A 17,836-nucleotide genomic window follows, 5' to 3' on the forward strand; every position below is an offset into this window, starting at 1 on the left:
TTGTGAGCTCTGTTTTGTGCACTGGTTTTAGATATTTTAGCTCTGCCTTTCACGATTCTCTCCCATCACAGAACTGCAAGGTCAGATTCCCCCCCCACCAGCCGCCGCAGCCTGCATGACTGAGGACTAATGTTTAGGCCTCAGATGGTGTGCCTTGCCAAAGGAGATTGAAGTAGTTCTCATGATAAAGAACCAGCAACCCTGGCTCAAATTACATGATCAGGACTGCAGTGGAGGCAAAGAGCTCAAGCCTCCATATTTCCCACCCCAGGATCCCAGCTTGGGGGTAGTGTGGGGGACTCTGCTGGCTATTTCTGCATTCATTCAAGGAAAAATTATCATTGTCATGTGTAGTTTTGGGCCCTAAGGACCACTTCTTAACTCATACACTGAAGCTGCTTCCTATCTTTGGTAAATCTCAACACATGGAACTGGTTACTGGTTAGTACAATTGTCCCATGCACTGTGATCTTCCATGTAGGAGACTGGTAATGTGCAACACAGTCCCTTTGGGCTTCATCATCAGACTCCAAGCATACATTTCTCTTTACCAGAGCTGCTAACATTTAAGCCCAAGTGAAAATCCTGTCAAAAATGAAAAGAATGACAATGGAAAACAAACTGAAAAGCAAACAGAGCAAAAAACCAACATGATACCTCTTTCAGTTCCCAATGTGTACTCTGGTGTTTGCTTTGGATAACAGGGCACTGGAGAGTACTCCACTTGGAATCTTGAACTGCAAAGTGTTTTGATTGTTCCCGGTTGGTGCTCAAAGAGGCATCGGCAGTATCCTCCACTTCATCTGTTTGGCTCTCTTGGCCCTCAGAAACACAACAACCACCTTCTTTCAGCTGAAACCCTCGGATCAACAGTTGACAGGCCTCTAAGTCAACTTCCCACACTCTTTCAAGAAGCTGGCTCCCACAGCTGAAATAAAAGCCAGAAAGAAAATAAGAACTTTGTTCGGAGACAAGAGTTCATCTCTTATGTAATGCTTTGGGAATCTCTTGTTTTGTATTGTATTTTTACCAAGATAAAATAAAATAATAGTTCTCAAAAACCAGTTTGGCAAATTTCTTTTTTTTTCAAAATAGTAACTGATAGATGTCAAGGGGGACCCTGCAAATAGGATGATGTTCTCTGCTGCTTGTTAGGTTGTGGAGGTTCTGGCTTGTCCTCCAGAATCTACAGCTATCTTAAGAATTCTGTGTCTCATTCATTCACAGTAGCCAATCAAGCTGCACAGTAGTCTAAAATGGCCCAATTCAATTTCTTCCTGCCCACTCAATGGAAGTGGTCCAGTGATACACAGAAGCAGGGGCTTTCACTTCAGTCTTGGGGTATGTATGCAAAGCATGGGCCAGTCCCTGCTTGTATAGAGCTCTATGTGCACACTGGAGTCCCTCTGTGCACACTGTATCTGCAGGATTAGGCAATTTTGTGCACAGTTGTGTCTGTGAAAGTACCATAGATTTCTGGCTCCATGGAGTCATTGGACAGCAGACTCAGGAATTAGGGAAGCTTAGAAGTACATGAGATTGCAGCCCAAACTTGCTATCTATAGCATAATTTAATTTCCTCACATTGAACCTGTGATGAACACAAAGTGCTTTAAAACCAAGGAACACAATTATATGTTTCAATCCAACACTTTGTTTAAGCTTTATTTTCTTTTGGGATATGCTGATTATATGGCTTAGTAATTCTCAATTCTTTAGTACAATTCTTTTTCTGATATGAAGCAGATATAAATAAACATATATCCCCAAGAAGAATTCAGATGATACTATTTTGGGTTCGCCTGTGTTGAGTAACTATGGTTTAGAAAAAGAACCACTGCATCGCTACTGTGAGTCTGTAAGGCCCTTCATTTAAAGTTGAGATCTCCAAATCGCTGACTTAATCCCAGTGGGATCACAGAAATGAGGACATTATTGAGCAGAGTCCCTTATTAGTTGTCTATATTGTAGCTGATCAATACTTAAATATTTAACTCTGACCCCTTTCTGAAATCCTGGAAGGCTACAGCCAGTCAGCAAAAATAACACTGAGCTAGATAGACCCATGATCTGATTCAATTCATGGAAGCTTTTTAGGCTTCTGTGTGAAGGTTTTTGTATAAACTTCCCTTGTAAAATGGCGCATAGTTGCTTAGTTATTTTGACCTATCGGCTAATAACTAAAAGGGGATTCAACTTTTCCAATAGTGAAATGTTATTTGCATCAAAATTGCTCACTATTATTTGACACGCTGATCCCACTGGTTGATGAAAGTTAATTCACAAGAGCAGGTGTGTGTGAGGTGCATACATGCGGCAAATAGGGATGCAAGATATGCACAGAAAATCCTGTTTTTATGCATCATGTTGGTGCTGTCTAATCTATTGTACAGGTTTCTTCCATTATATGATTTACTTTTAGCAAAATTCTTCCCAGAGCATCTATTTGTCCTGCAATATTCCTTATAGTTTAAATATTTCAAATTTTAAAAATTGAAGTTATATTAGAATGAAAAGCAGTGCATCAAAACACATTTTATTGTGCTTCATAATTGGCTTTGATGATTAGATCTAAATTATACAGCATGCATTCGTCTTAAAAATGGTTTACTTGTCAGAACTTTTAATTGGATTCTTTTATCATCTTGTAAAAAGCTTTGTGATATAAATGTATATGTATATGTGGTATGAAAGTATACAGCAGTGGGGGGAAACAGATTAACCCAGCATATTCTTTAGTATAATGAGATTAATTTTGGGAGTCAAAAAACCCTGCACAATACTATTGTTATAAATGTATTTCATAACGGCTGTACAATTAAATATTGATTTTCGAAGGTATGCCTCAGCATTTCTGGGACAAATTAGTTGATAAAATTGTATGAAACTGGTAAACAAAATGCAACTCTTTAGCTGTGTGTTACTAGTTTTATGGTTACTATAATCTGCTTTAGTCTGTGGGTCAGTAAAGGCCAGAGATTACACTAAAAGTGTAATAACTGGAACTTAAAGTAAGTTCAACATTTAACTCCTACTTTCTTTGAGAATTTAACACTAGCATGCTCATGTTACAGTAGCCATCTTCTGACACTTAGAAATTTTTCAAAGAGGAAATTTTATGGACCTTGCTTTTACATAATCTAACTTTTAAAAAATTTAGCTTTCATTTCTCTATTGCATGATTGATTTCCATGTTCCCTATCCCAAATGTCTACAGTCATTAATATCATACAAGTAGATAAGTATCCAGCCCTATGCATGCTTACGCTTTTTTCTATCATAGAAATTGGCTGTGAGTCCTGGAAGAGCTGCTCCTAGCATTGCTGGACTATTCCACCTTGCCTGGGAGAGCAGGGCCTTGACCGACTCCAGCTACAAAAGCTGAGGCTGCTGAACAGACTCTTGGGTTGAAGTATTGTTTGGGGTACTGTTGAGGGGGGTTGGGGGGCTGTTATTTTATATCATTGTTTTTAGATCTTATAATTTGTGTGAAAATCGTTCAGTTATGGTTGTGTACTTTTTGATGTGATTTATTTATTTTGACTACTTTTGTTATATTAATAATAATCTTTATTGCGGTCCAACAACCCATAACATGGATTCAGAATTAAATATAGATTCATACAGACAACCTCCCAGGGAAGGAAGACCGAAGCGTTATTTGTTTAGTCATGGGTATGTTAATCTTTGATTCGTATGACTACTGAAAGAAACTTTGCCACGGCCAATGTGATATCATTGGACTTGTCGTCCAGAAGATATTTGATATAGTAGGCTTCAGATTGACCCGGCCGATTTGCCAATACAGTGGTACCTCGGGTTAAGTACTTAATTCGTTCCAGAGGTCTGTACTTAACCTGAAACTGTTCTTAACCTGAAGCACCACTTTAGCTAATGGGGCCTCCTGCTGCTGCCACACCGCTGGAGCACGATTTCTGTTCTCATCCTGAAGCAAACTTCTTAACCCAAGGTATTATTTCTGGGCTAGCAGAGTCTGTAACCTGAAGCGTATGTAACCCGAGGTACCACTGTAGTGGTTTAATCAATAGTTCCCTAGCTTGATCATAAGATATGCAGGTGTCTGAAACTCGAACCCGTAGTGAATTCCTACTGCTAATGGGCCACAGATAACATGAGATTGAGATCGGAGATCACTATGTGATATGTCCCAGAACCTTTGCCTCAGAGTTTCAAGGGTGGTATCACAGCCCAGATGGTAAATATTATGTAAATATTTGCATGTTCTAAATTGCCTTGAGTATGGTTTTAATTATGGAAAGGCTACATACAAATTAAATAATGATGATGATGGTGGTGATGAAGCAATAGGAAGTGAGAAATTAAATGGGCTACAATCAGAAACACTCTTGAGAAGGAACACACACACACACACACACACACACACACACACACACTACCCAAGGACAGATTTAGGGCTGTGCAAGTGGTGCCCACACTGAGTCAACTCCATTGAAATTAACAAGTATTGCTTCTGCAGAATAACACACTTTAGAACCAATTCACAAGCAGACATTCTCAAATGTACACATCATTTCTTCTTCTTCTAGAACAAGAAGGAAAGCTTTTGTGCCAAGGAGTGCTTGGCTGATGCATCAGAACAGTTGTTTCATTCAGTCATCATATTGCAGTCCCTTTCTGTGCCTCCATGGCTTATGTGGAGGTTCTCCACTCACTCCATATACACTTCAGTGGAGGGAACAACAAAAGGAAGCTTGACCAGAGCTGCCATTTCTATTAAAGTGAATGGAACCACTAGTGGAGAAACACTTTGCACAGATAGGGGCAACACACTTAGGATCAGTATGAGCTATTTCAACATGTCAACAAAATCTGTTGCTCTCACATGCATGTAAGTAGCAGAATCCGCACACGGATTCAACAAAGCTATTTGAAAACAATGCTTTATTGTAAAAGAAATTGTTTACGTATATTGCTTTGAAAATGTATATTGGTTGTCTGACCATGCCTTCTTCCTTTACTAAATCTTACATATCAACAATTAGTATCTTCAGTTTCACAGCCTAGAATAAACAATTACATCTGCACCCACAGAATACAATGCCTAATTGCTGAAATTTACACTGAACTCTAAAAATAGCATGACAAAATTATTCCTTTCTCTTTCCCTTAAAAGAAGGGGGACACACACCCTGACATCAATATCTTGCTTGAGGGCAGAGCAAACTCCTTGTATTTTATGTGAGAGTACAAATTATGTAACCACTCTTTATACTCTGTAAGGCCGTTTGAGAAAATATAGGGGAAAGAACAATTTTTCTATTGCTGAAAACCAATAATGGATGTTTGATTATGGTTATTAAAAACAACATACCACATAATACTAGGCAATAACAGTCATAAAAAAGCATTTGAGCAAGAGTCAGGGATGGGAATTAGGTTGGGGTTTTATGTATTCTTTTCATCTGCCAGACATTCATTTCATCTAGGACAAAACTTTAATCATGGCCTGTCATATTCCTATCAATGTTCAATGTCACTGTGTTATAGTTAAATTATCTCCATGGGAAACACAAAATGACAGACTGCTGTAGCTGATTGTTTTTCCTTTGATTTCTTTCTAAGGTGATGAAGATAAGCTTGCAGAGCTGACTTGTCAAAGGAAATAAATTAACTAATTGACAAGGAAAGCAGCAAGGAGCCTTGTAAGAGCTTACTTTCTAATTGGTTTATTTTAAACACTGTATCTTTTTAAAGGGATATTATCTGGTGTATAATATACAGAATTTGTTGCACAGAGAGCTATTCTAATGCTCCCATATCTAGTAAAAGAAGTACAAGTACGACCTGCAACAAAATGTTGCAGAATGGAATGTTCCTGTCCAGAGTTGTGGCCACCCAGTGCATCATGCCCTTTTCCAGGATATTCCATGCAACTCTCCCACCCCATTTTCTGCTCCCTCACAGACAGTTATTGTTCTGTGGCTGCTAAGCATTGTTGTACTTCTGAAACTTTGGAACTCTCTCACATCTGCTGATTTCTCCCTCTTGTATGTGGACCGTACAGTTTTGGCCACATAAGAATAATCACTCTGAGAAAGAGTTTTCCATTAGCATAAAGCACAGGTGAGACGATCTCTAACCTGTGGGCCTAACTAGGCAGGGCATGGGTCCCAATTTAGCCCTTGGGACTGTTTCCCCCCACACCACACCCATGTGCCTCCCACCTGACATCAGGACACAGTCACAAAGACACTGATGGGAGTTTAAAGTGAGCTCCCAGTTGTTCTTTGAATCACTGATGGCACCAATCAGCTGAAAGTGAACCACACTAGGATCGGCTGCACTGGGGAGTTTCTGTTGGTGTGCCTTCAAAGAGGTTTCTGCATCCACCAATTAGCTGACTGGAGATTACAGTAAGTAACTTTGAAGTCCCTTTGCAGGTGTAGTTTGCATTCAAACCATACCTGCAAGTGGACATTTTTTGTTTCCAGAAAACTTGCTGGTTTGCAGAGGAAAAATGTAGGCATGGTTTGAATCCAAAGTACATCTTCAAAGGGACTTGGTGTAACCACCAATCAACAGTTAGAGCAAACCCCTCTGAAGTTATCACCTGATTAGATGATAATGTCAGGGAGCCCCGCCCACCTCTCTAAACTGACACGTGAAGAGTAAGGGAGGTAAGGCTCTGGTGATGGAGTGAAGACCAGAAGTCCCCACCTTGGTAATACTAGAGAGCCAGACTGAGGCCATTTTATAAGGAGCAAGCTAAAAAGGCTAAAAGCTATCTCTCTTCTGTTTGCAAAAGCATTCTTTGCAAATGCAGCAAGTGTGGTCAGAACACTTCGCACCTGTAGCTAGCTGCTGACCAAAATTCTGGTAAACACCAAGGAGAGAGCAAGAAGCAGGATGTCTAGCTCACCACAAAGTTCTAAAAGCAGACTTAAGCCTAGCAACTGCTAAAACCACAAACACAGGTGGGGGTCAAATGGTATTTACTGGAACTAGTAAATAGGTCAGATAGATTTTTTAAGCCATCAGTGCCACCTAATGGAGAAAGCAGTTTGGAACCAAAAGGCCACCACCAATTTTCTAATTGGTAGAGCTTTAATGAATATGCATAAAGGGGAATGTTTAAGGGGTGGGTCAAGGGGCTGAACTTTTGCTTTGCCTAAGGGGATAAAAACTGTATGCCCCTGGTGTTCGGGGGCATTCTCTCATTTCTTCCTGAATGCACCCCTTTTTGCTTTTGTCTGACAAAACCAAATTGAATAAAACCTTTTTTCATTAAAAGATATTGCTGCCTGGTTTTTACATTTCTGGTCTGTATTCTGAAGTCCCTAACACTGGCCTGCCAGATTCAATTTCCTACTTCTGATGTGCGGGATTCTTTACCCTCTCCACAAAACACTATACTGTAAATAATTTTGCAACAGGGTTGTAAGAGATGGGATTTTTTCTAACATAAGGTTAGCACGAGATCATTAACACAGCTTTGTTTAGCTATACAGTCATACCTTGGTTCTCAAACGTAATCCATTCTGGAAGTCTATTCGACTTCCGAAAATGTTCAAAAACCAAAGCGTGGCTTCCAATTGGCTGCAGGAGCTTCCTGCACTCAAGCGGAAGCTGCATTGGACATTCGGCTTCCAAAGAATGTTCGAAAAACGGAACACTTACTTCTGGGTTTTCAGCATTTGGGAGCCAAAACATATAAGTACCACAGCATTCGAGAACCAAGGTACGACTGTAGTTCCTCTGACAAGCTCAAAAAGTTCAAGTATGTATCATTTAATTCCTGGGATGAAGGTGTGCAGAATACCATCAATGCATAGTGTTGCGGTGTGCTGCGTTGATGCACCCTGGCTTTTCATACTCTGCAAAGCCCAGCTACGCCTGGAGTCCAGAAGATATCTGCCCAGCAGCCATATTATTTGCTAAAGTTAATGCAGTGATAGCTGAAACAGTTCTAACAGCCCTTAGCTTGGAACCAAGCCTAGGCACCCTACAATTCTTTGACTGGGTGCAGCTGGATACAGTTGGACCTTCAACTTTGTGCAAATTTTCCAGCATTTTGCAGCAGCAGCATGCCTCACTCATGCATCCTGTCTATTGCTGAATACTGTGCATTCCCTAAAAATCTGCCCTTTCACCCAGTACTATGTGTTACGAATTTGGTATCTCTCATGCAAGAAGGGGAAATGTGAGGTGCCACTTTGCAGCACTTTGGATCTTTGCAATGACATAAGGGAGAAAAAACATACAGTGGTGCCTCGGTTTACGAACTTAATCCATTCTGGAAGTCCGTTCTCAAACCGAAACCATTCTTAAACTGAGGCACGCTTTTCCTAATGAGGCCTCCCACCACCAGTGCCCTTCCACCATTCAGATTCTGTTCTTAGACAGAGGTCAAGTTCTCAAACTGGGACACTACTTCCAGTTTTGCAGAGTTTGTAAAACGAATTGTTCGTAAACAGGACTGTTCTTAAACCGTGGTACCACTGTACTAGCATTTCACAAAGGAGAATAAATTCACTTCCCAAAGCACTATGTCTTAAGTAATCAGTATTTCTTAGGAGATCAAAAACCAAAGATAAAAGAGAACAAAGCTCAACTCAGTAGCCTGAATAAAGCTAACCTTGGGTCAATTTTAAATAATACAAAGTTAAACAAAAACTGGGGTGTTGTGCATTGCTACTTCATAAATTTCAAAGGGCACTGTCAAGGACAATGAGTCCAAAAAACTGACTTCTTGTATTGATTTTAAAAAACCTGTATCATTGCCAAGAATGTATAAGCTGTATAGATTTTCTAGCTCTGAGATGCTTTCCCGTGCTCTTTCTTTATTTTTCAAAGAATCAATGATGCCAGCGCAGTATTCATGAATTTCTAACACTGGCAGAACTAAATTCATTAATAAACAAAACAAGAGGCTTGCAGTCCTTTGCTCCACCCTGCAAAGTCTTTTGGGTTGGGCAGTAACTGTAGGAGTTGGAGAGAGGTGGCCCCATCCACCTACCATTCTAAGAGGCAAGAGCAGAGTGTCAAAAGGTTGTTGTAGATCTCACAATGTCTGGAGGACTCTCAAGTTCATGATGGCCTTTTCCTGGGATCAGTCTAGCCTGTCCTTCAATTAACCTGTGTACCTGAAACTCTGCACAAAGGTCAGGGACCCCCTGTAGCCTCGGAATGAAAGGTTAAGGTCACACCTGACCTCCCAAATGAAAACTAAGTACCTAAAAATATTGAAAGACTGCATCAGCCAGGCTGAAGCTACCCCATTGTTGGTAGACGTTTCCAAAAGCATGGAGGTTATTGGCAAAGGTAGTCCTTGATGTTGAGGCCAAAGGTAATTAGATAACCCTATCCACTTCTATTCGCTAAGGTTCTGTCAGCTCCTGATGCACCCAAAACTAGATCTCTGCAGGCCAGTGGGGGTCCCAGGTTTGAGGAAACCAGAACAAGATGCTCTCAGGGAGCCTCATGTCACATTCAGGATGGTAGAATTGGGAGGATCCCTTTTTCTTTCTTTCCCTGCCCCCCAAACAAAATAAATTGTTCCCTGTTGGGAACAGACCCTTTACTTTCTCATGCATGTTGTCAGTGTACTGCCTCCAGTTTGCTTATCATCTTCTAAAAAATGTTTTGAAGTAATGTTAGAAAAAGGATTGGGCCTCTTCTCCACCATCTGCTCAGTCAATCCCTTCCTCCTTATCAGGTAGTGGCAGCCCCCACAACATCTGAAGAGTCTACTCCTTTGGTTTGCAGAGCACTTCTGGGCCCATGTTGGGTTGGAGCCACTCTGGGGAATGAAAGATGGTGGACACAAAGGGAGTTGCACGTGAGGACCCCAGAACTGCACCTGGCAGTCTGGCCCTAGTAGTCACACTACTGCTGTCTCGTTCACCAGCAGCAGCATGTTTTGCCAGGAATATGATATCCAGGCTTGCCATGATAGAGTTTTATACTTATTCCATTACTTGAACCGACTGGGATGATTAACCACATGTACTATGTGTGACGTAAGTGGCATACCCAAACAGCAACCTCTTGCAAAAATCATAGAATCATAGAGTTGGAAGAGACCACAAGGGCCATCGAGTCCAACCCCCTGCCAAGCAGGAAACACCATCAGAGCACTCCTGACATATGGTTGTCAAGCCTCTGCTTAAAGACCTCCAAAGAAGGAGACTCCACCACACTCCTTGGCAGCAAATTCCACTGTCGAACAGCTCTTACTTTCAGGAAGTTCTTCCTAATGTTTAGGTGGAATCTTTTTTCTTGTAGTTTGGAACCATTGCTCCGTGTCCGCTTCTCTGGAGCAGCAGAAAACAACCTTTCTCCCTCCTCTATGTGACATCCTTTTATATATTTGAACATGGCTATCTGTCAGGGAACTGCCATCGGAGAGTCAGGTGGTGGAGGGGCTCACGGAGGCTAGGAGACCCTCGGATGCAGAGGAAGGAACCAGCAGGGGGAGAGAGAGAGTTCATGGAGAAACTCAGTCGGAGGGATGGCTCCAGGAGACTTCCAGTGAGAACAGCGGGGAGGTCTCAGGACCTCCTCTGGGTATACCCACCCCTCGCAGGAAGCTGTCACGCCGAGAATCCCGAAGGAGAGTGTCCGTTAAGGAGCTCTTATGTTGGCGCAAATTCCGGAAACGCCCACTGACAGATTCTGCCAGCGATTGAGGGAGTCATGCTTTGAGGGCTCCCGTAAAGGCAGAGCTTTGAAACCTTTGCAAAGCTCTGAGGGATTCAGCTTTTACGCACAAGCAGCTCATTATCCCATCACACTATCATATCACCCCTTAACCTCCTCTTCTCCAGGCTAAACATGCCCAGCTCCCTTAGCCGTTCTTCATAAGGCATCGTTTCCAGGCCTTTGACCATTTTGGTTCACTTCCATAGATGTCAAGAACAGATAAAGCTGGTTGGGGGCCTGGGTACAGTTCCCAAAACAGGGTGCTCTTCCCCAGAACAGGAATGCATGAAAAAGAACTATTCGTGTAAGACCAAAATTGGGAACAAAATTGGGCCTTACTAGTGAATAAGGCACACTGCAATCTTTGCTGGTAATGTTCCATGTAGTTCAAAAGAGACAAAGAGTTGCAGAAACTGCTTGCAAAAAAGGAGGGTAGCCAAACTGGGGGTCTCCTGGGTTAATCAGATTTATTTCAAACTAATTAAATTAACTGTGGCTCCTTAAAGAATCCAAGTAATACAGGGGACCACCATATGCTGGCTATTTCAATGGCCCACTACTGTCAACTCTAACAGAGTTCTCTTGGGGCTAAGGCAGATGTCTCTTCTGATTCCGCTACCTAGGAACCATTAACAAGGGATGTCGGACTGTCAAATGTGACGTGTTGTAAGTTTCAACTGCTCAACCATTTAGCCATGGCCCCTTTAATCATTTAGAGAAATACAAGATTAAGTAAAAGATACCATGTAACCAAAATGAGTGCTTATTTCATAAATCTGAATGTAAGCTCTCTTGGAAAAAAATTACACCCCTTATGCCTTACATACACCATCTTGTTTCAAAATTCAGCACTGTTGCCACATGCTCATGAACTGACAAGTGCACTTGTTAAATTAAACAAAGATGAAGTTGAATAGAAATAATGAAGACAAATAGTGGGGAATCAGTTAAAGCGGGGGGGGGGGTATTCATTTTCAAAGCTCCAGGGCACTGTATCACTGTCAGTCTTTAGCAGCAATGCAAATGTATATCACAGCGTTGGAGCGTATTAAACCCCGTATTCATTTATACTCCCACTTTCCAAATTCTAAAACAGAATAAACAAGTAAGGCTCCTTTGCGTGTTGTCAATAGTTATCATCCTTCAAAGAATGGCATCCCCCTAAATAATTGTAAGATTTCTATCTGGGAATTAAGAAAAGCAACTAAATGTGCCCCGCTCCCTCCTCTGCCTGCTTTCTTTCTTTGAGATTTGGAGTACAGCGTAATCACATTAAATTCTTCAGCTCAAAAAAAGAAGTGATATTTATGGAGACTGACACAAATAAAAAAGTAGTTTGGAGCCTGAGGCAACTGTGATAAGGGATTTTGGACAAATCACCATGTGGCCTGTGAGATATAATAGAATGCTATTACAGAATATAGAGTGGATACTGATCTCTCTGTGGTATGTAATATTCTTGTTGCTGTCTTCGAGTTAGGAATGGCTTGGATGCAACTATTATTAATCATCATCACCATCATTGAATTTACACCTCCCTGTCCTAAATGTTATTGAGGGTAGCATTTAATTCATCTTGCAACAATTAAAATGGAGTGGTGTAAGGGACTGGGAAGACACTGACGGGTACTGGAGTTTGACTCGGGAGAGGGGACCAGTGATTTGTGGGGACCTGTACAACCAGGCAGCAAGAGTCAGATGCAGGGAAAGCTTAAGAACCAGAGGACAGAGCATAGGATGGTTTGAAAGAAGAGGCCGGTCAGGCAAGTGAAGGGCCAGGTGCTTCCCCACCCTCTCCTGCACCACTGTCTCCCAAAACCAGGAGGAAATTGAAGAGGAAAGAGGTTAAATGGTCATCTCTCACATATGATCTAGTTGAGATTCCTGCATTTCTAGAGGTTGGACTAGATGACCCTCAGTGTGATTTAGATGACAGGACACCATGCTACTAAACATAGATCAATATTAGGGAACCTGCTGCCATCCAAATGTTGCTGGCTTACAACTCCCATCATCCCTGACCACCGCTTTGCTGGATGAGGGGGATGGGAGGGTCAGGACTTGCATGGTGACTTTCCTAAAAAGGCACATGTTTCATTACAGAGTCTAGGCCCTTCGAAACTATATACTGTAGCATCTGAAGAACTTTTTAGAAATCATAAATACTTAGATTATCCTGTTATAAGAGTAACACAACACCAAGCGATAAGCCTTTTAAGAGGCAACCAAAGCCTTGAGGGAAACACCAGAGCTCTTCAAAGCTGGAAGATTAAACATTAATCTCAGCAATGGCTCAGGAGGGGGGAATAAGCAAATGTTCTGAATAAGGATTAACATAACAATGACATTGTTTTCTTGCTTTCTATTTTTGGATCTGGAATAAGAAGATGAGAATTCTTCATGATCTCCAAAGTTCTTCATAATCAAACAGGGAATTACTTAATGATATGATACAACCAATGAGCCATGGCTAAGTTTATCTGAAATATGCCATGTGCAAGATCAATAGGAGGATTTTCTGCCACCGGATGTTATGTGGATACTCATTCACAAGGAATAGAGCAGGCATTTTTCAACCTTCTGCTAGTGTGACATTGGAAGAAGAGCCCTTCCACATCAAGCCTGACGCTGTCTTAAAAGGGAAAACAGGCAGCATCAGATGGCCCCCACCCGCCTGCCACAGGCCTTATCAATGTAGATGGACAGGCAAATGCACTATTTAAAGGCAAAGGCTGCATCAGTGCCAGAAGAGTGAAATACACATATATGTAGACTGGTGCTGTGAACCAAATGTGTTCCCCCATGCCTATTCCTTTTCTTAACCAGCATAATGTCACTCAAGCTGACAAGGATGTTTTGGTGCGGTCTCAAATGGAGATTCATTAACTCCAGAAGCTTGCTGTCTCTGCTTCCTGGATGCTATGAATCAGAACAATTTCCACACAGTTCCCCGCCCCCCTCTCATTTCACCTCAACACTGAAGCAATCTACATTTGCTTCTCTGGTTATGTGTGGGAAATGCCTTGCAGCCCTGAAGTCCCATTATACCTGTGACATAGTCCACATTTCTGAATAATTAAAACAATCCTCAAGCCTCCCTGATGTAAATTAATGTACAGTGAAAACTGAAGAAAAGCAGACAAAAGGGAAAAGTAGAAGAGTAGAGAGCAAGACCAGCTGGTTGGCTTGCAGTACTCTTTAAGCTTCTGATAGAAAGGGCAAGCTCACAAGTACAGACCCATTTCACAAGGCTACCATTTTAGGTGCAAAGTACACAATCTTTCATGGGGTGTGGGTGGCGCTGTGGGTTAAACCACAGAGCCTAGGACTTGCCAATCAGAAGGTCGGCGGTTTGAATACCTGCAACAGGGTGAGCTCCCATTGCTCGGTCCCTGCTCCTGCCAACCTAGCAGTTCAAAAGCACATCAAAAAGTGCAAGTAGATAAATAGGTACCACTCTGGTGGGAAGGTAAACGGCGTTTCCGTGCGCTGCTCTGGTTCGCCAGAGCTGGCCACATGACCCAGAAGCTGTACGCCAGCTCCCTCGGCCAATAAAGCAAGATGAGCGCCGCAACCCCAGAGTCGGTCACGACTGGACCTAATGGTCAGGGGTCCCTTTACCTTTACACAATCTTTACTTCACAGAGAAAGGGTATGTGGTTTCCGTATAAGCCAGCCAAAATATATGATTTTAATTGATTGTTTCTGCATTACTGTTGTATACCTCTCTGATTTTTTTAAAATGAACAGCAGTATAAAAATATTTTTAGAAATATATAAATAAATCCCTCCACTGAGACTGGCCTCACATTTTTTAGAACACTACACTGAAATGTCTTGAGACTTTTGACCTTTCAACCCATTTTTTGAAAACAAAGTTTCATATTTCTCATATTTTAAAAAGAAACCATTAACTAAACAAAGTTACAATAATTAGACATGTTATCCCAAAAAGCCTTCTAAAGTCCAAACCAGTCCTTTGAATTATAGTGGTGGAGCTAGGGGAGTAGACAGAATAGTCATCAGAGATATTGTACAGCATAAAGTAGCAAATTAAAAATGACATATTTTCTACATATTTTAAAGATCCCATCCTTCCTTTACCTTTGCAGTTTTTCCTCCAGCACTTCCATGTACCTGAGAATATCTTCCTTCAACTTCTTCTCTATAAGACAAAATCAAAGTTTGTGTCATTGGGGGGCAGTATCTTATAGCAATTATTTTGAAGAGAGAATTTTGCTTATTTTTGCATCATAGAAAAGCAAAAGTTTAATTGGAGTTTCTTCCTTTTCTTTTTCAGACTACAACCATGAATCTAAAATTAAACAATCCATTTTACTTAATAAAGCTCATATATATATATATATATATATATATATAATAGCCAGCTGCTGAACACTATGGGTGAAACAGAAGCGAAAGGGAAAGGTACTGTTCACAGAGAGAAGTACTCAAGCATTTTTAAAGTGAAGAAACATCTTGGCTTATCTACTAGGATGGCCCATCTACTGAGTATTATCTTTCAAATGGGATGAAACCCACTTCAGTAGCCCAGGCGATCACAATCTTTATTAGAACTAAAACACTCCAGAGATTTTATTTATCTGTATAACATCCCTTAGCATCTGAGAACTTGTTATATAAACTAGAGAAGTAGCCATATTCATCTTTTGCAGCAAAAATAACACAAGTCTTGTGGCACTTTAAAGATGAAGAAATTTATTGTTATAGATTGGGGGGTCCCCTAAACCCTAGGAATGAATAAATACTCGGATTTTTATTAATCAGGATATGGATTAAAGCACAAACTGCAGAACTGTGCCAGACAGGGAATTCCTGGACTGGCTTATGCAAACCACTCTGGCTGGGTGAACAGCAAACCAGTTCACATAACAAAAGGTATTGATGGGCCATTGGGAAGTGAGATGTTTCCAATGTGATGGGGTGTATGTTTGAGGGAACAGGAAAAGGGGTTTCTGGGAAGAATAAGTTGGAAGAAGGGGAGAGATCCATCTTGCAAGAGGCTGGCTGCAGGTAGCTTACAGTGCTGCCTCTTGGAATGCCTATGTAATAAGATCTGGACTCCCTACAGACCAAAGGTGTAAATAGGTGAATAAACCCTATTTCTTAAAACACGACAGTCTCCACTGGGTCTTCCATTCTCCAAAGGGACACAGACCGTGTGTGTGTGTGTGTGTGTGTGTGTGTGTGTGTGCGCGCGCGCCTGGGACCCCACGGGCTCTTGCCACTGCTCAGCAGAGAGGGGGACAGTCACCCGGCTGTTGTAACATTATTATGGGGCTACAGCCCACTTCATCAGATGCTTGTTACCTTAGTTGCAGGTATGCATACACGTGGCTGTGGGGAAAATTGTTATAGAAGGAAGTGGGAGGGAGATGAAAAGTAAAGATTGTGATAATTACACGGTAGCAAAAGGGGAGGCTGGTGCTCCAGAAAGAGTGAACCATGCTGACCTCATCCACTCAACCCTTCCCTTCTCGCACCCAGTAACCCACCCACTGGGAGGCTGGTGTAATGGCCCCATCCTACTAGTTAAGTCTCTTCTGCATCTCAAGTTCAAATTTAGCAGTAAAAGAAGAAATTCAACTACCCCTATGAGAGATAGAAGAACTAAAAACACATTGGCAGAAGAGTTGTATTTGTTCACATTTAAAAATCGGTCTCCATCTCTCTTGCTCTGAAGATCAGTGTGCTTTTTAAAGTCAATTTTAATTAAAAAGTAATATGCAGAGGAAATAAACCAGTTCTACAATGCACATACGGTACCACCTCCTCATGTGAAGAGAGAGAGGCAAAATTTCACCCTAGCTGTCCAAGTTACAATTCTCACATTCCCTCCACTAGACCTCGAATACCTCCTGGTATTAGAATTTCTGAAACAGGACTGTAGACCGATTCACACACAGGCCAAGAGTGGGGCATGTACACACCCTTCTCATTCACACATTAATATGAGCTGGCGTTTACACACAGACATTCCTACAGAAGCAGGCCACTTCTGCTTGCTCTCTCTGCCTAAGGAAGTTGGACTTCCCTTATGATGTACCTCCACCCACTTTTCATGGCATTTACACAAACGACCCTAGTTAACATTCACGATTCTCTACAAGGTGTAGAAGGGGCACAACCCCAAGACTTGGTCCCACAGCCAACTTGCGTACTGCCTTTACACCTGAGGCAGGCATTTCCCTTAATTCTTCTAATCCTCCACAGCTCAGCACCAGGCTATGAATCTACAGAGAGATGGCAAGAATATAATCACATCCTTGAATCACAGCGCATTCTAGAACAAAAGTAAAAACCAATTTGCCAACCTCTAGTGATGTGTCAGTTGCAAACACTTTCACTTAAACATGTGATAAGTTCTTTCCTAATAGGAAGCTTTGATTCTCCCACTTTTAGGGCTCTTCAACCTGTTTCCATCTTTACATGGCCTTGGAACATGACACATTCCAACTCAGGTTTTGTCTCTTCCCCCCTGACATAAAACGTCAATAGAGATTAATAACTGGAGGGGAAGGTGGGGAATCTGTTTCACACTTACTTTGTTTCCAACTAATACTGCAATGTATTATGTTACATGAATGATAAACCCTAGTTCCAATTTCTCCTGCTGTGCTAGCTAGATTTTAATTGGATATTATCTGATACAGTAATTCTCACTTTTCACAGTTGTGTCCTATTCCCTACATACAATTTTACAATGCCCTTGAAGATATAGCTTAATAAATCAGCAATGCTCAATGACAAAAAAAAAGTAACGGATAAGCAACCGCCACTAGTTAAAAGTAGGTCAGCTATAAACTCCCTGGGAAACACTGTTAGGACATACACACATCTCCATCAAACATTTTAACTAGTTTAAAAGGATTAAGAACATCATACAGTTCTCTCTGCTCACGGGGAATATGTGTTCCTCCCTTGATTTCCAGTATATATAGCTGGGCACTTTCATTTAAAGGCCCTTCAAAATCCCAATAGTTCTACTTTCCTGCCAACAAATTGAAGGGAGAGAAAAACGCCATGAAAAGTATCTGGATTTTTCTCACCTTTGGACTATAGTCAAGCTATTGATCTGAAGGTTTAATTTAATGCAAATCAATAGCTGTAGCAGAGGGAAAAGAAAGTACTA

At 41.4% G+C, this 17,836-nt stretch overlaps 1 protein-coding gene across 6 annotated transcripts in view; it reads right to left on the reverse strand.

The window, feature by feature from the left end:
* The window catches only part of DISC1 (DISC1 scaffold protein), a 167,061-nt gene that overhangs the window by 35,129 nt on the left and 114,096 nt on the right, over nt 1-17,836 (reverse strand). For all 6 annotated transcript variants that reach the window (XM_079971816.1, XM_079971811.1, XM_079971812.1 and 3 more), the window contains 2 exons: nt 14,788-14,848; nt 658-928 (listed from right to left, as the gene is read on the reverse strand). In XM_079971816.1, the coding sequence (XP_079827942.1) occupies nt 658-928; nt 14,788-14,848 (332 nt within the window). The remainder of the gene's footprint in view (nt 1-657; nt 929-14,787; nt 14,849-17,836) is intronic.

The sequence above is a fragment of the Podarcis cretensis genome, assembly GCF_951804945.1.
Source record: "Podarcis cretensis genome assembly, chromosome: 3".
Lineage (NCBI taxonomy): Eukaryota > Metazoa > Chordata > Lepidosauria > Squamata > Lacertidae > Podarcis > Podarcis cretensis.